This window comes from Herpailurus yagouaroundi, unplaced genomic scaffold, assembly GCF_014898765.1.
Source record: "Herpailurus yagouaroundi ecotype Mexico unplaced genomic scaffold, PumYag 139, whole genome shotgun sequence".
Classification (NCBI taxonomy): Eukaryota; Metazoa; Chordata; class Mammalia; order Carnivora; family Felidae; genus Herpailurus; species Herpailurus yagouaroundi.
This window is the reverse complement of record NW_024412394.1, coordinates 18955477-18977621: the sequence shown is the minus strand read 5'-3', so window position 1 is coordinate 18977621 and position 22145 is coordinate 18955477. Positions and strand designations below refer to the sequence as shown.

The 22145-nt window shown below is 39.5% G+C and overlaps 1 protein-coding gene across 1 annotated transcript in view; it reads right to left on the bottom strand.

Annotated features, from left to right (window-relative positions):
* Positions 1-12627: 12627 nt before the first annotated feature.
* FBXO9 (F-box protein 9) overlaps positions 12628-22145 on the bottom strand; it is a 45070-nt gene continuing 35552 nt past the window's right edge. Inside the window, exon 13 of the mRNA XM_040473772.1 lies at positions 12628-13230. Coding sequence (XP_040329706.1) covers positions 13122-13230 — 109 coding nt within the window. The 3' untranslated portion in view covers positions 12628-13121. The remainder of the gene's footprint in view (positions 13231-22145) is intronic.

Below are 22145 nucleotides of genomic sequence, written 5' to 3'. Positions count from 1 at the left end.
CCATTTCCTCGCCTCTACACTGGGATGATCAATAAATGATTTCTAAGATCAATTCAGCTTGTTCTTATTTCCTGGTTCTATTTCTTCTTTCATCTCCCGAAGATGTGTAATTTTGGTTTGTTTTTAAAAGTTTCTTCCACTACCCATACTTTTCTGTTTCCTCTGTGTTCCTTTTCTCTGTTGAGTAAGTTTGCTTCTCTATCTTTTGTGTTAGACTTTCCCTTCACATGTCTGGTCTCCCCGGCTTGTCCATTGATATTTGAGAATGAGACACTGAATGCTAACTGGAATCTCTGTGTGTTGGGTGGGGTGTGGGGGGTGGTGTTGACTGAGCAGTGAGGGATGAACCTATTTTGTTGAGGCAGCTCAGTGTCAGTATCTATAGGTCTTCATATGGAGGATATTTATCAAAGAGGAAGCCTCCACATCCCTGCTTGATGGGGGTAAGCCTGGTAATTTGAATTCTAGGGGCTAACTAGGGATCCTTCCTGCCAGGTCAAACCATTTCAGTGTGCTGCTTTACCTTCCATTGGAGGTCAGTTGAGTTGGTTTGCTCTTTTTAGCTTCCCCTACTTCCAGCCAAGGTCTCGAGTCTCTATGGAACAACAACAGTAATAATAGTACATACAATGGCTGCCACTTATTAAGTACCAACTCCATCAGGCATTGTCTTAAGTGATTAACATGGAGTGTATCATTTATTCCCCTCCACTCTCTGGGTAGGTACTATTTTTTGTTCAGATATGGAGAGTTTAAGTGACTTGCTCAAGGTCACAAAGCCGTGGATCTAGCACTTCTACCCGGAGCCCATGCTCAAAACCACTATGTCATTTGTCCACCTGCTTTCTATTTCCCAAATACTACCCTCTCTTGTCCATTGATGGTGCCTCTCCTGTTCTCCTTGTCTTTGAAATGTATGCTTTATTTCCTTACTGTCACTTTAGGACGGTTTCAGAAAAGAGTGGGGACAAATGTGCAGGTTCATTCATCATATATAACCAGAGATGGAAATCCCTTTTTGGATATAGGCAGCTATCACAATTGGTCACACTGACTGATGGACGGCCAGTGTAAGACTAAGGCCAAACCTGCTGTCCCAGCTTCTGCTTCTGACCCCAATTAGACTTTGTAGCCACAGACGCCTCAGGGAGCCCTGGCTCATATATATATTGGTATCATGGTCAAGTTATCTAGAACTGTTGCTGACAGAATCCGCCACTGAGGAAATGATTGCTAGGTTGCAAGATTCAGAGCATGAGACCATCAGCTAAAGAAGACAGAACTGGAAGTATTTTACTGTGGGAGTGAAAAATCACACATATATATTAGAGGCCAGAACAATTAACACCAAAAGGTAAATAGTAGATTTTGTTGGGTGATGTGACTATAGGTGATTTATATTTTTGTCTTTGTGTTCATCTATTTTCCAGATTTTTATACTGCATGTGTTATTTAACAAGAAATGATTAAGGTATTTAAAAACATTCTCCCTTTGATTTAGCATTTCTACTTCTTGGAAGTATCCTAAAGAAATAATTAAGGATGTGTGTTAAGATTTAGCCACAGGAATGTTCATTCCAGAAACATTTATACCAGCATTAAGTTAGAAAACAGAAATGTGTAAGGGGAGATTAAAGTTGGATTATATAGCCATTAAGAATATATAATGAAATGTACATGGTATTACTATGTGAAGAAAACAAGCCTACAAAGCATTATGTACAATACAATCCCAGTTTTTTATTGAAGTATAATTAAGATACAATGATATATTAGTTTCAGGTATACAACATTGACTCAACAGTTCTATACATTACTCAGCACTCACTGTGGTAAGTGTAGTCCCTCACCGTCACCTTTTGATATTATTACAATACTATTGACTATATTCCCTATGCTGTACTTTTCATCTCCATGAGTGGTTTATAACTGGAAGTTTGTACCTCTTAATCCCCTTTATCTATTTTACTCAAACCCCTCCCCCCACTTACCTCCCCTGTGGCATCCACCAGTTCTCTGTATTTAAGAATCTTTCTCGTTTGTTGGCTGGTTTGGGTTTTTTTGTTGTTGTTGTTTATCTGTTTTGTTTTTTTAGATTCCATATATGAGTGAAATCATATAGTATTTGTCTATCTCTGACTTATTTCACGTATCATAATAACCTCATGTTCATCCATGTTGTGGCAAAGGATTAGATGCCATTCTTTTTTATGGCTGAGTAATATTCCATCATGTGTCTATAATACTTCTTCATTATCCATTAATCTATTGACAGACTCCAGTTGCTTCCACATCTTGTCTACTAAAAACAATGCTGCAGGGGCAAATGAGTGGCTCAGTCGATTAAGTGTCCAAGTCTTGATTTCAGCTTGGGTTATGGTATCATGGTTCATGAGATTGAGCTCCACCTTGGGCTCTGTGCTGACAGCATAAAGCCTGCTTGGGATTCTCTCCCACTCTCTCTTCCCCTCAACCTCCCCCACTCTCATGCGCTCACATGCTCTCTTTCAAAATAAACAAATAAAAACTTAATGCGGCAGTAAACCTAGAGGTGCATATATCTTTTCTAATTAGTGTTTTTGTTTTCATTGGGTAAATATCCAGTGGTAAAGTCATTGGATTATATGACATTTCTATTTTTAATTTTTTGAGAAACCTCCATGCTGTTTTCCACAGGGGCTGCACCAATTTGCATTCCCATCAACAGTTCATGGGGGTTCCCTTTTCTTCACATTCTTGTCAATACTTGTTGTTTCTTGTCTTTTGGATTGTAGCCATCTGACTGGTGTGAGGGGATATCTCATTGTGGTTTTGATTTGTATTTCCCTGATGATGAGTAATGTTGAGCATCTTTTCATGTGTCTGGTGGCCATCTCTATGTCTTCTTTGGAGAAATGTCTATTCAGGAAGATCCTCTGCCCATTGTCTAACTGGATTATTTGGGGTTTTTTTGGTGTTGAGTTTTAAAAGTTCTATATATATTTTGGATATGAACCCTTTACCTGATATATCATTTTCAAATCTCTTCGCCCATCCCATAGGTTGCCTTGCGTTGGTGGTATAGTGGTTAGCATAGCTGCCTTCCATAGGTTGCCTTTTTGTTTTGTTGATGGATCCCTTTGCTGTGCAAAAGCTTTTTAGTTTGATGTAGTTCCATCAGTTTATTTTTTGCTTTTCACCCCCTTGCCTGAGAAGACATATTTAGAAAAATGTTGCAAGACTGATGTCAAAGAAATTACTGCTTGTTTTCTTCTAGGATTTTTATAGTTTCATGTCTCACATTTAGGTCCTTAATACAGGTTGAGTTTATTTTTGTGTGTGGTGTGAGAAAGTTGTCTACTTTCATTCTTTTGCATGTGGCTGTCCAGTTGTCCCAGCACCATTTATTTAAAAGACTGTCTTTTCCCATTGTATATTCTTGCCTCCTTTGTCATAGACTAATTGAGCATAAAAGTATGGGTTTATTTCAGGGCTCTTTATTCTGTTCCACTGGTCTGTGTGTCTACTTTTGTGCCAGTACAATATTGCTTTGATTATTACAGCTTTGTAGTAGATCTTGAAATCTGGGGTTGTGATACTTACATCTTCGTTCTTCTTTTCATGATTGCTTTGGCTATTTGGAGTCTTCTTTGGTTCCATACAAATTTTAGAATTATTTGTTCTAGTTCTGTGAAAAATACTGTTGGTATTTTGATAGGAATTTCATTGAATCTATAGATTTCTTTGGGTAGTATGAACATTTCAACAATACTAATTCTTCTAATCCATGAGCATGGGATATCTTTCCATTTGTGTCATCTTTAATTTCTTTCATCAGTGCTTTACAGTTTTCAGAGTACAGGACTTTTACCTCCTTGGTTAAGTTTATTCCTAGGTATTTTATTATTTTGGGTGTAGTTGTGAATTAAATTGTTTTCTTAATTTCTCTTTCTGCTACTTCATTATTAGTATATGGAAACATAAGCAATTTCTGTGTGTTAATTTTGTATCCTGCAACTTTACTGAATTCATTTATTAACTCTAATAGTTATTTGGTGGAGTCTTTTGTTTTTATGTATAGTATCATATCATGTGCAAATAGTGACAGTTTTTGTTGTTGTCATTTTAAATAGTGACAGTTTCACTTCTTCTTTGTCAATTTGGATGACTCCTTTTTTCTTTTTCTTGTCTGATTGCTATGCTAGGACTTTAAGTACTATGCTGGATAAAAGTACCAAGGGTGAATGTCCTTGTCTTGTTCCTGTTCTTAGAGAAAAAGCTCTCATTTTTCACTATTGAACATGATGTTAACTTTGGGTTTGTTACATGTGGCCTTTATTATGTTGAGATGTGTTACCTCTAAACCCACTTTGGTGAGAGTTTTTATCATAAACAGATGTCGAATTTTGTCAAATGCTTTTTCTGCATCCACTGAGATGATCATGTGGTTTCATTCTTGGTTTTGTTGATGTTGTGTATCACATTGATTAATTTGTGAATATTGAACCATCTTTGCATCCCCAGAATAAATCCCATTTGATCATGGTGAAAGATCCATTTAACGTATTGTCGAATGTGGTTTGCTAATATTTTGCTGGAGATTTTTGCATCTATGTTCATCAGGGATATTGGCTTTAATTTTCTTTTTTTTTTTTTTTTAGTGTCTTTGGTTTTGGTTCTAGGGTAATGCTGGCCTCATAGAATGCATTTGGAAGCTTTTCTTTCTTCTTCTTTTTTTTTCAATAGTTTGAGGAGAATAGATGTTAACTCTCCCTTAAATGTTTGGTAGAATTCACTTGTGGATCCATTTAGTCCTGGACTTTTGTTTGTTGGGAGCTTTTTGATAACCAATTCAATTTCATTACTGATAACCAGCCTGTTTAGATTTTCTATTTCTTCTTGATTCAATTGTGAAAGATTGTATGTTTCTAGGAACTTATCCATTTCTTCTAAGTTTTCCAATTTGTTGGCATATAATTTTTCATAGTAGTGTCACAATCCTTTGTATTTCTGTGGTGTCAGTTTTACCTTCCCTCTTTTGTTTCTGAATTCATTTTTTTGTATCCTCTCTTTTTTTTTCTTGATGAATCTAGCTAAAGGTTTTTCAATTTTGTTTCTTTTGAAAGAGCCAGCTCTTGGTTTCATTGATCTTTTCTATTGTTTGTTTTTTTGTTAATTTTATTTTATTTTTTAATAAATTTTCATTTTTTTAATTTTTAATGTTTTTTATTTATTTTTGAGAGAGAGATTGAAAAAGACAGACAGCACGAGCAGGGGAGGGGCAGAGAGAGAGGGAGATACAGAATTTGAAGACAGGCTCCAGGCTCTGAGCTGTCAGCACAGAGCCCATCACCGGTCTGGAACTCATGAACCATGAGATCATGACCTGAGCAGAAGTCAGACGCTTAACTGACTGAGCCACCCAGGCGCCCCTGTTTTTTTTAATTTGAGAGAGAGAGCACGTGTGACCAGGGGAGAGGGACAGAGAGGGAGAGAGAGAGAGAATCTTAAGCAGACTCCACACCCAGCATCACACCCAGTGCGGGGCTCAACCCCATGACCCCAAGATCATGACCTGAGCCAAAATTAAGAGTTGGAGGTTCAACTGACTGAGCCACCCAGATGCCCCTCTGTTGTTTGTTTTTTTTGGTCTCTATTTCATGTACTTCTGCTCTGATCTTTATTATTCTCTTCCTTCTACTAACCCTGGGTTTTGTTTATTCTCCCTTTTCTAGTTCCTTTAGGTATGAAGTTAGATTGAGATTTTTCTTGTTTCTTTTTGCCCTTTAAAAATTTTTTATGTTTATTTTTGAGAAAGAGAGCAAGACAGAGTGCAAGTGGGGGAGGGGGGCAGAAAGAGTAGGAGACACAGAATCTGAAGCATGCTCTAGGCTCTGAGCTGACAGCACAGAGCCTGATGTGGGGCTCTAACCCACAAACTGCAAGATCATACCTGAGCTAAAGTCAGACGCTTAACCAACTGAGCCACACAGGAGCCCCAGATTTTTCTTGTTTCTTGAGGCAAGCCTGTATCACTATAATTTTTTCTCTTATAACCGCTTTAACAAAGATTTTGGAGAGTTGTGTTTTCATTTTCATTTTTCACTGGGTATTTTTTAAATTTCCTCTTTGATATTTTCATTGGCTATTGGCTATTTAGCATGTTGTTCAGTCTCCATGTATTTGTGCCTTTTTTTTTTTTTAAGTTTTTTTTAAGACAGTCTCTTTAGCAAATGGTGCTGGGAGAACTGGACAGCAACGTGCAGAAGAATGAAACTAGACCACTTTCTTACATCATACACAAAAATAAACTCAAAATGGATGAAAGACCTAGACGTGAGACAGGAAACCATCAAAACCCTAGAGGAGAAAGCAGGGCAACAACCTCTTTGACCTCAGCCGCAGCAATTTCTTACTCGACACATATCCAAAGGCAGGGATTTAAAAGCAAAAGGGAATTATTGGGACCTCATCAAGATAAAAACTTCTGCACTGTGAAGGAAACAATCAACAAAACTAAAAGGCAACCAATGGAATGGGAAAGGATATTTGCAAATGACATATCAGATAAAGGGCTAGTATCCAGAATCTATAAAGAACTCACCAAACTCAATACCCGAAAAACAAATAATCCAGTGAAGAAATGGGCAGAAGACATGTATAGATACTTTTCCAAAGAAGACATCCAGATGGCCAACAAACACAAGAAAAGATGCTCAAAGTTACTCATCATCAGGGAAATACAAATCAAAACCACAATGAGATACCACCTCACACCAGTCAGAGTGGCTAAAATTAACAACTCAAGAAACAACAGACAAACGCTGGCAAGGATGTGGAGAAATGGGAACCCTCTTGCACTGTTGGTGAGAATGCAACCTGGTGCAGCCTGCAATGGTGTGGAGGTTCCTCAAAAAATTAAAAATAGATCTACCTCATGACCCAGCATTAGCACTCCTAGGAATTTACCCAAGGGATACAGGAGTGCTGATGCATAGGGGCACTTGTACCCCAATGTTTATAGCAGCACTTTCAACAATAGCCAAATTATGGAAAGAGTTAAATGCCCATCAAATGATGAATGGATAAAGAAGATATGGTTTATATATACAATGGAACCTACTTGGCAATGAGAAAGAATGAAATCATGCCATTTACAGCAACGTGGATAGCACTGGAAAGTATTATGCTGAGTGAAAAAAGTCAGAAAAGGACAGGTATCATATGTTTTCCCTCATACGTGGATCTTGAGCATCTTAACAGAAGACCATGGTGGAAGGGAAGGGGTAAAAATAGTTAAAAACAGACAGGGAGGGAGGCAAACCACAAGAGACTCTTAAATACAGAGAACAAACTGAGGGTGGATGGTGGGGAGAGGAGAAAATGGGTGATGGGCATTGAGGAGGGTACCTATTGGGATGAGCACTGGGTGTTGTATGTAAGCCAATTTGACAATAAATTATATTAAAAATAAAAAAATAAAAAAATAAAGGTTTTTTTTTTTATGTTTTTTATTTTTTGAGAGACAGAGACAGAGCCTGAACGGGGGGGGGGCAGAGAGAGAGGGAGACACAGGATCTGAAGCAGGCTCCAGGCTCTGAGCTGTCATCACAGAGCCCAACATGGGGCTCGAACCCACGAACCCTGAGATCATGACCTGAGCTGAAGTCGGATGCTTAACTGAGCCACCCAGGCACCCCTGTATTTATGTTTTTTAATTTTTTTCTTGTGATTCATTTCTTGCAATTCATTATGTTATATGAAAAGATGTATATGAGGGGCTCTCTCTGCTGTCAGCATGGAGCTCACTTCAGAGCTCTTTCTCTCTCTGCCCCTCCCCTACTTGTGTGCACACATCTCTCTCTCTCTCAGAAATAAACATTAAAATTTTTTTAAAAAGATGCATACAGTTTCAATCTTCTGAAACTTATTTACTTAATTAAAATTTTATTTTAGAGCACATGAGTGGGGGAGAAGGGCAGAGGGAGGGAGGGAGAGGGAGAGACCGAGAGAGACAGAGACAGAGAGAGAGAGAGAGAATCCTAAGCAGGGTCCACACTCAGCACAGAGTTTAACACAGAGCTCTATTCCACTACCCTGGGATCATGACCTGAGCCCAAATCAAGAGTCAGACATTCAACAGACTTAGCTACCCACACACTTCAGTCTACTTAAATTTATTAAGACTTGTTTTGTGACCCAACATGTGACCTATCCTGGAGAATGGTCCATGTGCACTTGAAAAGAACATGTATTCTATTAGTATTGGATGGAATGTACATCTCTGTTAAGGCCTTCTGGTTTAATGTGTCATTCAAAGACATTGTTTCCTTATTGATTTTCTGCTGGATGCTCTAGCCATTGAATAAGTGGAGTGTTAAAGCCCCCTACTTTTATTATATTACTGTCAGTTTCTCCCTTTATTTCTGTTAACATTTCCATTATGTACTTAGGTGCTCCAATGTGGGGTGGACAGTTATTCACAATTGTTATATCTTCTTGTTGGAAGAGCCCTTTATCATCATGTAATAATGCCCTTCTTTGTCTCTTGTTACAAAGTAATTTTGTCTGATCTAAGTATTGTTACATTGATTCCTGCCTCCCCATCCACTTCTATTTACGTATCTTTTTCCATGCTTTCACTTTCAGTCTGTATGTTTCTTTAGTTATAAAGTGAATCTTTTGTAGGCAACATATAGATGGGTCTTTTTTTTTTTTTTTAATCCATTTAGTCACCCTGTTTCTTTTGATTGGAGCATTTAGTCTTTTTCCATGGAATTATTGATAAGTATGAACTTATTATTATTATTATTGTTATTATTAATTTGCAGGTACTTTCTGTTCCTTTATTCTTCTCTTGCTCTCTTTCCTTGTGGATTGATGGCTTACTTTAGTGCTATGCTTGGGTTCCTTTCTCTTTTTTGTGTATCTATGATATGGTTTGATTCGTGGTTACCATTTCATTCATAATGTCTCATGTGTACATCAATTTATATTAAGTTAATGGTCACTTAAATTCAAGCACATTCTAAATTTTTATTTGTGTATCCCCTAACTGAATTTTGTGTAAATAACCAATTTTACTACTTTTTGTTTTAAACTCCATACTGACTTTATAAGTGATTTTATCTATTACCTTTACTGCATGCTTTAACAGTGAATTTTTTTTTTCTCTCATCATCTCCTTCTAGCTATAGCCTTTTCTTTCCAGTCAAAGGATTCTCTTTAATGTTTCTTGTCAGGATATTCTAGTGATGATGTATTCCTTTACCTTTTGTTTGGGAAGTTCTTTCTCTCTCCTTTTATTCTAAGTGATGGCCTGCTAGATAGAATGTTCTCAGTTACAGGTTTTTGTTTTTTTTCCTTTCAGCACTTTGAATATATCATTCTACTCCCTTCTGGCCTGCAAAGTTGCTGCTGAAAACCAGCTGATAGCCTTACAGGGTTTCTCTTGTACGTAATTTTTTTTTTTCTTGCTGCTTTTGAAATTCTCTCTTTATCATTACTTTTTGCCATTTTAATTATTATGTGTCTTGGTGTGGACTTCCTGGTTCATCTTTTTTTTTTTTTTTTATGTTTATTCATTTGTTTTTGAGAGACAAAGAGTGGAGCACAAGCAAGGGAGGGGCAGAGAGAGAGGGAGAGAGAGGATCTGAAGCGCTGCCCTGGGAACACAGAGTCTGAGGCAGGGCTTGAACCCACGAGCCACAGGATCATGACCTGAGCCCAAGTCAGATACTTAACTGACTGAGCCACCCAGGTGCCCCTCCTGAGTTCATCTTGCAAGGGGCTCTCTGTGTTTCCTGGACCTGGAAGTCTCTTTCCCTCTCCAGATTAGGTAAGTTTTCAGCTATTATTTCTTCAAGTAAATTTTGTCGCCTTCTCTTTCTTCTCCTTCTGGGATCCCTATAACGCAAATGTTATTAAATTTGATGATGTTGAGTTCCCTTAACCTATCCTCATTTTTTATTTTTTTTATTTATTGATTCTGTTTAGCTTGGTTGCTTTCCATTACCACCTTCCAATTACTGATATGTTCTGTATTCTCTAATCTGCTGTCAGTTCCCGCTGGTGTAATTTTTATTTTGGTTATTGAATTATTCATCTCTGGTTCTTTTTTATATTTTTCTTCTTTTTGTTTAAGTTCTTCCTGAGTTTATCTGCTCTTTTCTCAAGTCTAATGAGTATCTTTATGACCATTACTTTGAATTTTTTATCAGGCATATTGCTTATCTGTGTCATTTAGCACTTTTGCTGTGATTTTCTAGTATTCTTTCCTTTCAGCCATATTCCTCTGCCTCCCCATTTTATCATAGTCTTTGTGTTTATGGATTAGGGAGGTCAGCTGTGTCACCTGGTCTTCATAGTAGTGGCCTTGTGTAGAAGATGTCCTGTGGGGTCCTGGAGCACAGTGTCCCCAGTCACCAAAACCAGGTGCTCCAGGGGTGCCCCTTGTGGGGGCTGAGTGCACTGTGCTGTCGTGGCTGAGTGGTCTGCCTTCTCCAAGTCAGCAGCAATGATCCACTTTGCTGTGGACACACGGCAGAGTTTGGTTCTTGCACTGTTGAGGGGCCTAATACCGGTTTGGGACTTGCAGGTGATGCGCTCAGTAATCAGACCAGATGTCTGCATTCAGCCTTTCTGCTGCGGCTGCGGGCCCTCAGAAGGACGGGTTTTCTCCCTGTGGTGCACGGAGGCTCTCATTCACCGGCAGGGCCGGACGTCAGAATAAATGTCTGCAGTTCATCCGTCTGCTGCAGTTACGGGTGCACCAAGCAGCAGCGCTTTTGCCTTGCACAGCCAGCCAAAAGGCTCTGCTAATGGAACTGCAGGCACACCGGCATGTGGGGTTCTCTCTCCCTCTCCCCGTGCCAAGAGTCACTTTGGAGTGGTGCCAGTCCCTGCCAGAGCTGCTTCGGTGCGCACCTGCTGAGGCAAGAGGGTTAGATGATGCAAGGTGTGCAGGGGAATTCAATTCAGGGGTGGCACAGAGGGGGCCGGAGAGGTAGGTGGGGAGTTAGTGCTGGTTCCCACCGGTGTCTATCTAGTCTAGGGGAGGGAGAGCCCCCAGCGGCCCCAAGCACTCCTACCTTGTCCTCCACTAAGGTGTGAGAAGGGGGCTGTGGAGGAAACACAAGAGGGGGAGAAGCTGTCTCCACAGTTAGTTCTTAGGCCAGATTCCCTAGAAGGGCATCTGGGCATCTGAGCAGTTCAAGCAGGATATAAATGCAATTTCTGGAAAATGTTTTGATTTTTTAGGAGTTAGTCGACATACTGCTCTGTCAGCTTTCCATAGTAGTTATTGGTTTGTCCAAGTAGAGCAAAGGAAGGACATTCCTGAAGTTGAAAGGCTTCTGCGACAGGACTTGCAGAGAATAGGAGGAAAAGGTTACACAGCAAAAATTCCTCCTGGTTAGTTTTCTTTGGGTGTTAGGATTTTTTTTCAATTCTCTGTATTTTTTTAATTTTTGTTTTAATAAAGCACAGGAGCAGGGGAGAGGGGGCAGAGGGAGAGAATCTTAAGCAGGCTCCACACTCAGTGCAGAGCCTGACGTGGGGCTGATTCCTACAACCCTGGGATCGTGACCTGAGCCAAAATCCAGAATTGAACACCCAACTGATGGAGCCACCCAGGTGCCCTGTTGTTTGTACATTCTAATATTCTCACAATACAGGTATATTGCTTTTGTATTGAAAACCTATGTACATAAAATTTGAAAAAATAGTATTTTCAGCTTCAAGGTAAATACGTAAAAGTTGCTTTAGTGGTCACCAGAGGGAAGCTTTGAACTTGGTATCCACTGGCTACATGCAGCAGGTCTTCTAATCCAGGCATGGGTGGCAAAGCAGAATCGACTCCCACTCTCCTTAGGAATCTATTTTTCTAGCTCTATTTGATTACGTCCGAATCAGATGTCCTCTTAACCTGTATGTCAAAACTAGTAGTCACATCATAAAGAGCTGCCTTCTCTAAGGCATTTTGCTTCTCTCTCTCTTTTCTACCTTGAGGAAAACATCATTTCTCAGATTGTTACACAAAGCCAACCTAAGCAGAAGTCTCTTCTCACACACACGCTGGATGCTTGGTTTTCATCTTTAACATAACATGTAGTAACTTTCTCCCACACCGAATTGTAGGAACTTGGGAAGCATCTCTTAATGTCAACATGAACTTGAAAGCAACTGGCTGCAGATGCTGATTTCTGAAAGGACGGGAGTCTTCAACCCCAGCTGTGTCGGAATGTCCAACAACAAAGCTGATTCCAGGAGAGTTCTGCCACACACAAACTCTGAGACCACACAGCAATGGCACCATCATCAGAGAGGTAACACAGCACACTCAGTGGCTGGCTCTCTCCCCACTTTAATTCTGGACAGAGTTGGGCGTGGGTTGATATGATCATCTGCTGCTCTTTTAGGAACAAACGTGCCCAGCTGAGTTTGTTGAAGGGCTCCAGGCCAGAGTTCAGTCTTTCTCACTTAATGTCACACATCTGTAAGGTGCCTAGATGAGGCTGGAGTATGGAGAGTGACAATCTGTGGCCACATACGGAGACCACAGATATAAGGAGGCAGATTCCTAGACCTTCGCTGGCTATCCCAGGGCTATGTTTTATTCCAACATTTAAAAAAGGCCATCTAAATACATTTTCTTGAAAGAAATGTTTATTATGTTTATTGGTCAAACAGTTTCAAACAAATCCAGAACAAGTTTTCACATTTTGAGCCTTTAGTGCAGAGAGACTATGTCATGCGTGAAAGAAATGCTGGTCCAGTGGAGCCCTTCCCTGATGCAATTAATATGGGATGATCAGGCAGAAAGAGAATTATGTGACAGAGCTCTGCTCAGAAATCCTCTTGAAAAAGAACAGGATTTAAAGCTCATTTTAAGGTTTGTCACAACATAAATGTGCTTAAACAACTTGTAATCTCAACTTCTTAATTTCAAAACAAAATACCCCAGGTATCAACTATCCCTTTAAATAAAAAAAATAATCAATTTATACTCTTCTTAAAAGAACTCTAACAATGTAAAATAAGTTCCAATTCCATATATATATATGTACATTTATAACTTAGGTGCTCTTTTGCTCTATATACTTTGATTCATGCAACAGTGACAGAGGACTGGACGGGAGGCCCTAGAGAGGCCTCTCCGAGAAAGCAGTGTAGCTCCTCACTCTGGCGAAGAACAAGGGGGTGTACATCTTGTCAATCTCAAAAGCAGTGACTGCAGTCTCACCAGTTGATCTGCAAGAAAGCACAAAAAGACCAGTTACAAGGAAGTTGCAACTTATTTAAAATTCTTCCATCTTTATAGGGGAGGGCTTATATTTTAGTCTTTATTTTTAATTCATCTCAGTAAATTCTACATGATAGAGGCATGATACAAGAAAACCACAGGCCCCAAATGGTGTCAATTAGACCGAGTTTCCAAACCAGGGCCTAATACATAAGCGAAATGCAATTTCAAATCAGTCAGGAATTTTATGATGGGCACCCATGCGTCTGCCACATGGGCCCTCTCCATCCCCCAGAGGACGAGGAGGTAATCTGCATGGAAAGACTCCCTGCTCTTTCCCTCTAAGTGAAAGCAGCATTGCCCGGGAAAAGCCTTTTCCTTTGTTAATAACCTGCTTGTCCTCACCCTCCTACAAAAACCTTCCATTTTGTGCAACTCCTCCGACCTCCCCTCTACTTGTTAGATAGGATGCTGCCCAATTCGTAACTTATTTAATAAAGCCAATTAGACATTTAAAATGTACTTGGTTGAATTTTTGTCATTTAACACATTTGGTGCCAGCAACAGGATCCCAGGTGAATTTCCAGCAGCACATGGGGACAATGAGAAACAGGTATGGTACCTGTGACCCTTTGAGTTCACTGCCTTTCTCACCATTTTCAGGGCTGTGGGTAAGTTCCTCTCAGTTATGAATTTTTTGTTGTTGATGTTCAAGCTCCCCATCTAGCTGGTTTTCCTTTACAGGGCAGGTCAGCTTGAGGTGGCAGAAGGGTCTGCCTGAGCCAAGCCCCTAGCCTTGCAGACCACAATTTCCTGGTAGAAAAGCAAGGTTCCGCAGGAATTGGTGGTGGTGTGCACAGGGCCTTCTTACAGGCTGAAACACTGAGGTGCACGTTTGCCAGGATGGTTTTGTGCAGAAAAGGCTATCAATAGTGGGGATCTTGGAGGCCAAAAAACTGCACGAATTGGTGGGTATGGGTGGAGCATTTAAAGGCTGTTAGAGGGCTCCCCACCTCAAGAAGTCTCCTGGGATAGAAGTTGGTCATGGAACAGGTTAGACAGGCACTAGGTCACCTACCAACCTCAAGAAACCTTCCAGGCAACAAAGTAGACTGTAAAACACACAGTTCCCAACCCCATGGTGCATCCCTTTTAGGTGTTGGTTCAACTTGGAGAAACCCAAAGACCTAGCTAATGGGATCCTTAAATCCTAATAAGTCAAGCGTGCCATGTTCCAGCACACCTGCTTATTCCGTGTCTAAGAACTCTAGTCCCAGAAGTTTTAGATATCCAGCAAAAATGGCAAAATCCTCCTAAGCTTGTTTTGTATCTGAGGAACTTGGCTTGGTAACCATCAGGTTGGGTGCCCCAAAAGGCAGCTGAACAGAAATGTGGGTTAACCCTGTGGCTGCTGCCAGCCCTCAGAGGAATTACAACCTAGAAATACAATGGCCAGTATGGGGAACATGCCAATTAGATAAGATCATTTAAGAAGTACACTTGCAAGCAAGGGTTTCCAAATTAAACAGGATGGGAGACCTGTTTTCTGGCATGCAGAGGCTTTCAAAAGGTTTTAAAATTCCAAAATAGTTTCACTGAAAGATTTTATCACAGGAAGTTAGTGAAAAATTAAACACAGAAAAGGTGACTATCTAAAACAAGACTTTTAAGACTGACATGACTCCTACTGCTTCCTCTCTGTCTTCCTTTGGGTACTCTAGTCTGAATTTTTTCTTCCACTCTGAGAAGGCTAATAAAACCATAAACAAAATTCTGCCAAGTTAATGGCCTTACAGGTTCCCTGTTACCTACCTTCAATATCTACCTTCAAAGAAGGGCCCTCATGTGAACCCCTCTCAGAGTTGATGAAGCTGAGGGATTTTTCTTATAAGCTGCTACATTATTCTTTTTTTTTTTTAATTATTTATTTATTTATTTTTAAATTTTTTTTTTCAACGTTTATTATTTATTTTTGGGACAGAGAGAGACAGAGCATGAACGGGGGAGGGGCAGAGAGAGAGGGAGACACAGAATCGGAAACAGGCTCCAGGCTCTGAGCCATTAGCCCAGAGCCTGACGCGGGGCTCGAACTCACGGGCTTCGAGATCGTGACCTGGCTGAAGTTGGACGCTTAACCGACTGCGCCACCCAGGTGCCCATATTCTTTAAACAGTCAAGGGTAAACTGGCAGATATAGATACAGATCTTGCCAAAGTGATCCTGGAAAAACTGGCAGAAGCCAGCAAAAGGTGAAAATTCTTACTGGAACCAGCTCTTCCAAATCTGTCTGCCCAATTAAACAGAAAATAAAATCACACTGCCCCTTCCCTTCTAAATCCAGACCCATTGGTTATCGATCCCTTCTCTCCCAGGGACAGCTATTGCCTCCTTGCTGGTCTTGTTTTGTGTAACTGGTCTTGGTTTTCTGCCTGCCTGGAACATATAGATTGTTGGTTCTTCCTTTTGGCCATCACTGTGAGTGGTTCTAGATTTGGGAAAGAAAGTTGATACCCCCTGCACTCTCTTTGGTGACCCATCTTATACCCGAGGGAGGCTATTCAGTATTGCCAAAAATACTAAGAATTATGTACCGAGAGGAGGAGAAAAGCAAATTGAGGGCACTATAGTTGGATAGATGGAGCAACCTATGACTTCATTTAAATTACAATCCAATTCTTTGAAGAACTGAAAGCAACTGGTCCTGATGTTACAAATCTTTACAAAACCAGAAATGTAGCTCTATAGGCAATCATGAGTTCACCTATGCCTCTAGCAATCCCCAAACTTGCCCTGGTTATCTCAAACAGCTTGTACATTATTGGCCTTAGGAAACCAAAGTTCCTCTAAAAGGAGCTTGTATTTTCCCCTGTACCTTTTAAATCTAAATGTTCAATGTTCTACCTGGTCTTCTCCAGGAGCTCTTTAGTCCATCTCATTAAAATGAAAATTTAAGGGAGATAATTCTTATCAAGAAAAAAATAAAACAGAGAAAGATTTTTTGGAATTTTAATTACCAAGGACAAGCACAAAACTTAATATCCAAAGATGGATATTAAAAAAAAAAAAGCTTTACCCCCTAACCGGGTAACCTTAACCTATTCATCATCTACCAGAAAAACAAACTCACATCCAACTTTCATTAACTAGTAAACCCTGTACTGATTTCATAGCAGAAATTTCAAAACCAGCTCTAAGTCCCTGAGCCTGTCTGTTCACATGTGTCTACAAGTGTGTTATGTGTTACCTTCTACCTCCGCATGGTATTGCTAAAATGGATTTCTAAAAAAGCTCTACGTAGTTGGTTTGAAGGCAAGTGCCTGTAAGGATGGGCAGTCTGAAACTCAGAAAGAAACCCAAATGTTTAAGTTCACAGGTTTTGGGAAAATATTTGATATAAAAACTAGATTATGGTTGATGGCTTAATTAAAACAAACATGTTTTTAGTTATCAACATTAAATATAAAACTTACTCTACCTGAGTTTACTAGCTATTTAAGTTCACGTTCTCTCTTATAAGATGTAGCCACACAAAACATAATAGCTTAGGATAATGGCTGACTTTAATGTCTAATGTTTAATAAAGTTCTTGTAGGTAATCTAAACATAATTCAGGATATTTCAAAAATAAAGACAAAAGTTTACAAATGAGCTTTTCAGCAATATTTTCCCTAAGTTTTTTATTTTTTATTTGGATAGTCTAAAACCTTGAAGTTTTACTGAGTTAGGTTAAATAAGTTAGTCATTAAATATGTAGGTCATTTCCAAATAAGAGAAAATTCTAAAACATTAATTAGTAAACACAGGCTTATCTACTTTTGGCTCCCTATTACAGAGAAACAAGATATTTAAACAAGCTAATGCTACATTAAAAAATTTAAAAAGGTACATGCTTATAGAAATTCTAAAATGTATTCATAAATATGCAAATTAAAAAAATCTAAGCTCACTTCTTAGTTTTCACTAGAAATTAAGGTTTCTTAAGGGTTAAGAATTCTAATATACATAATTAAAGCCACTAAAAATAATTAGGGAAACATCTGTATATGCCAGGAAAAGTAGGATGTGTTTTTAGTAACAAAAGGTATGAGAAATGGAGATGTGTTTTTTGTTGAGGAAAAAGAAGTTTTATCCTAAAATGAAGCTGGTTGTTTAAAGGGAAAAAAAAATTTTAAAAAGGACAAAAAGTATAGAAAGAAGTGGTGGGGCCCTTGGGTAGCTCAGTCAGTTAAGCGTCCAACTTGGGCTTAGGTCATGATCTCACAGTTCATGGGTTCAAGCCCCACGTCGGGCTCTGTGCTGACAGCTCAGAGCCTATAGCCTGCTTCGGATTCTGTGTCTCCTCCTCTCTCTGCCCCTCCCCTGCTCCTGCTACATCTCTCTCTCTCTCAAAAATAAATAAAAAACATTAAAAAAAAACAAGTTTGTAAAAGGTTTGCAGAAAGAATCTTTGAAAAGGAATTTTAATGTGTGGTCAAGCTGGTTAAGATTAAAACTTATTTTAAAACATGAGTTTTAGGGGTGCCTGGGTGGCACAGTCAGTTGAGTGTCCAACTTGATTTTGTCTCAGGTCATGATCCCAGGCTTGTGGGATCAAGCCCCCTGTCAGGCTCCACTCTGAGTGTGGAGCCTGCTTGGGAGTCTCTCTCCCCCTGTGCCCCTCTCCTCTGTTCGCATGCTCTCTCCCTTACATAAAAAGTAAGGAAGTTTTGGGGCGCCTGGGTGGCTCAGTCGGTTAAGCGTCCAACTTCAGCTCAGGTCACGATCTCGCGGTCCGTGAGTTCGAGCCCCGCGTCAGGCTCTGGGCTGATGGCTCAGAGCCTGGAGCCTGCTTCCGATTCTGTGTCTCCCTCTCTCTCTGACCCTCCCCCATTCATGCTCTGTCTCTGTCTCAAAAATAAATAAACTTTAAAAAATAAAAAAATAAAAAAAAAAAAACAAAAAAACTAAGTTTTAACACCAAAATAAGATGGTGCAAAATTAGAGTCTGGCTTTCTGTTAAGAAAAACAAAGTTTTCTTGGACTTTGGTCTGCTTTTGATAAATTGCAAAAATGTCTTTACCTTTTAAATATTAAGTTTCATAATGATTTGTAATCCTATTTAGGCAAGTACTTTAAAACCCTTTTTAAAAATTTTTGAAAAACTTCCAAAGGACCTGTTAAACTAATGAGGCTTACTTAGTATGTAAATTACATGGAAAGCATTGTCAAATGAGTTAACACTAAGCCTTCTCTATGTTTGTAAAACTGTGGCACATATGGATAAAGTCTACTCTGCTTCCATAAAAATGGCCCCTCATCACCGGACTCTTGTCATGTCCTTGTGACATGGCAGCAGCCCGCTTCTAAACTGGAGAAATGGAGCTAAGTAAGCAATGACTGCAAATGAAACCGACACTTGGGTTATGGGAAACCCAAGATGGCCTGGTTCTTTCTGGCTCCTTGGCAAATCCCATTTTTTTTTTTTTTTTTAAGTTTATCTATTTATTTTGAGAGCAAGACAGCAAAAGCGAAGGAGGAGCAGAGAGAAAGAAACAGAATCCCAAGCAGGCTCTGCGCTGTCAGCACGGAGCCTGATGCAGGGCTCAAACCCATAGACTGTGAGATCATGACCTGAGCCGACATCAAGAGTTGGACACTTACCTGACTGCACCACCCAGGTGCCCCACAAATCCCATTTTTCAATTGTTGCATTCCTACCACAGGACATTTAAAAAGACTCAAATTATAAACAGACATTGATAGACTGGTTTTGTAATTTTATAGATGTTTATCAGCAATATTTGACCTGACTGGTCACGACCACTCCCCTCCTCCCAAAAATCTACTTTTGTTCCCAGAAGCCTTAAACCTCCACCCTCTGGACTCAGAATACTTGCAGCTGGACTTCATTCAGTTGCCACTTAGTATGGGTTATCAATAAATGTATTTTTGTTATTAGATGGGTGGTTTCTAGATGGGTCATGACTGCTGTAAGACAGATGCCCTCACAGGAAAAAATAAGTAACATTAAAAAATGTGTTTCCCATTTGGGGTATACCTTCCACTTCATCTCCAGTGATCAAAGCAGCCATTTCACCGGACTAATCATACAAGCCTTAATGAAAACCCTACAAACTTCTTGGAATTCTTAATGAAACCTTACAAACTTCTTGGAATTCTATTAGTACACAACCTTCTGCTGAACCCCTGTTGTCTCATGCTCATATAACCAGCTACTACAAGTCTCTAATGTCTTGTGTTCAAGCCTGACATCAAAAGGTTCAAGAAGCTTCTGGATCCCAGTTCAGAGAAACCTGTTGATCACAGTTTAGAGCTTGGTGACTACATAAACATCAGAGGAAAACAACCCTCCAGCCCCACTGGAAAAGGACCTTACCAGGAGTACCAGGTGCTCCTGACCACTGACCCTGCTCCAAAACTAAAAAGTATTAAGCCCTGCATACACATCACACAATTAGAGAAGGCTCCACCTGACACCTGGTCCTGTACAGATGCTGGAGACCTCTGTATCAAATTGACAAGGAAAAGACGTAGCTGACATCAAGGTAGACTCCTTCCTTCCCAGATGATGGATCAACACCTCATATGCTAACTAAACGTAAACCCCTTTCTCCTCTTCGCCTTTCCTTCACTCTGGCATTGGCCTGGAAAGATAACACCCTCATCTATATCTCCCAGGCCATTGCTAAGGGAGATGGGGTGTATAACCTCTGGAATTTCTCTAAATTTACACTGTTGAATTAAAGAAGACCTATGAGGAGACATTCATGATTCAGATTCACTCCTTTTCACAGGTCCCTATTTCCTTGGTTAGGGATAAATATAAATGAGGCTATGATCAAGAACTTCTTAATTCTCAAAAGTATTGCAAAATCTGCTGCTAAAGCAGTAGCACAACAGAGATCCTTAGACTGTCTAGCCAAAGTTGTCCTTGATTATCTTTTAGCTGAACATCTTGTGTTGTGGCCAACACCACCCACTGTGACTGGATTAAGAACACTTAGGGGGAAGTTAAAACTCAACTATATAAGATCACTGAGCAAGCCCCTGGGCTTAAAAAGATGACTCCTTTAGCAGGGTCTTTGACTTGTTTTTTCTTGGTTTGAGTCTTGGAGACCATGGCTCTAAAGTATACTCCCACTATTGGGTATTATCCTTATAGTAATAATCCCTTTGATGCATTATCTTCTCTCAAAATCTTTGAATGTATGTTCACAGCCACTGATCAGCAAGCAAATGATCTCCTAAGACTCGAATGTGAACCTGAAGCTGTGACCTAGCAACATCATAGAGATTAAGGAAAAGAATCAGGAGCTATAGGTACCACACAAAGGATCTACAAAAGCTGTGAGAAGTACAGAATGGTAATTGACAGTTGGTGCTAATGCCTTAAATTTTTATCACATCTCTCAGTTAAGCTGAGAGTCTGATCAAAAGGGGGAACTGTTAAAGGGGGCACTATTAAGAAAACTACAGGTCCAAAATGGCATCATCAGAATGAGCTCCCAAACTGGGGCTTAATACGTAATTTAACTGCAGTTTCCACCTCCCTCAGAAATGCAGTCTTAACTGGTCAGTCAGGAATTTTCTGATGGTACCAAGGAGTCTGCCACATGGGCCCTCTGCAATCCCCAAAGTAAGATGAGGTAGTCTGCATAAGACACCTGGCTTTTCCCTCTAAGGGAAACTGTCCTTGCTTGAAACAATCCTTTTCTTTTGTTAATAACCTTTTGCTTGGCTCTCCTATAAAACCTTCCATTTTGTACAACTCCTCAGAGCTCCCCATTCATGAATCTTTCAATAAAGCCAATTAAATCTTTAAAATTTACTTGGTTATTTAATAGGCATATTATTAAAAAAATTGATAAATTTAGGGGCACCTGTGTGGCTCAGTTAAGCAGCCAACTTCACAGCTCAGGTCCTGATCTCACGGTTTGTGAGTTCAAGCCCCATGCCGGGCTCTGTGCTGACAGCTTAGAGCCTAGAGCCTGCTTCAGATTCTGTGTCTCTTTCTCTCTCTGCCCCTCCCCTGCTCTTTCTCTCTCCAAAATAAATAAATATTAAATTTTTTTTAACTGACAAATTTAGAAAAGTACAAAGAAAAATCACTCATAATTCCATCACCTAGACATAGCATATGAATTACAGTTGACCCTTGAACAACGCAGGGTTAAGGGCGCCAACCTCCCACACAGTCAAAAATCTGCATATAACTTTTGAGTCCCCCAAAACAGAACTACTAATGACCTACTGCTGACCAGAAACCTTTCCAGTTACAGTCGATTAATACATATTATATATGCTATATGCATTATATACTATAATCTTACAATAAAGTAAGCTAGAGAAGAGGCAAAGTTATTAAGAAAATCATAAGAAAAATACATTTAAAGTACTCTATTTATTGAAAAAAATCCACATATAAGTGGATTCATGCAGCTCAAACCCATGTTGTTCAAGGGTCAACTGTACTTCCTTCCAAGGACTTTAACCTGTCTATTGAGCTTTTCTATTGAGATCATACTGTTAGTAATCCTGCTTTTAATTTAACATTCTGACATACGCATTTCCTCCTATCAATAAATACACTTCAGAAGTCATTTTTGGTTCCTGTGTAATAGTTCACTGTCTGCCTATATCACAATTTACTTAATAATAACAATCCCCCTTTTTTGGAGATTTAGGTTGTTTTCACTGTTTGGTAATTAAAAATAATATTTTCTATTATATCCTTTGAACAAATTTCTAAGAATAGAAATTCTAAGTTAAAGACTATAGGCATTTTAAGGATCTTGTTAAAATGTAATTTATAAAGAATTCTATTCCTATAATAGAATTTAATGACTTAAATATTTGCATGATCAACAGCATGATCACAGTTCAGAGGGAGAAGAAGCAGGTGACAAGTTAAACTACTATAGCC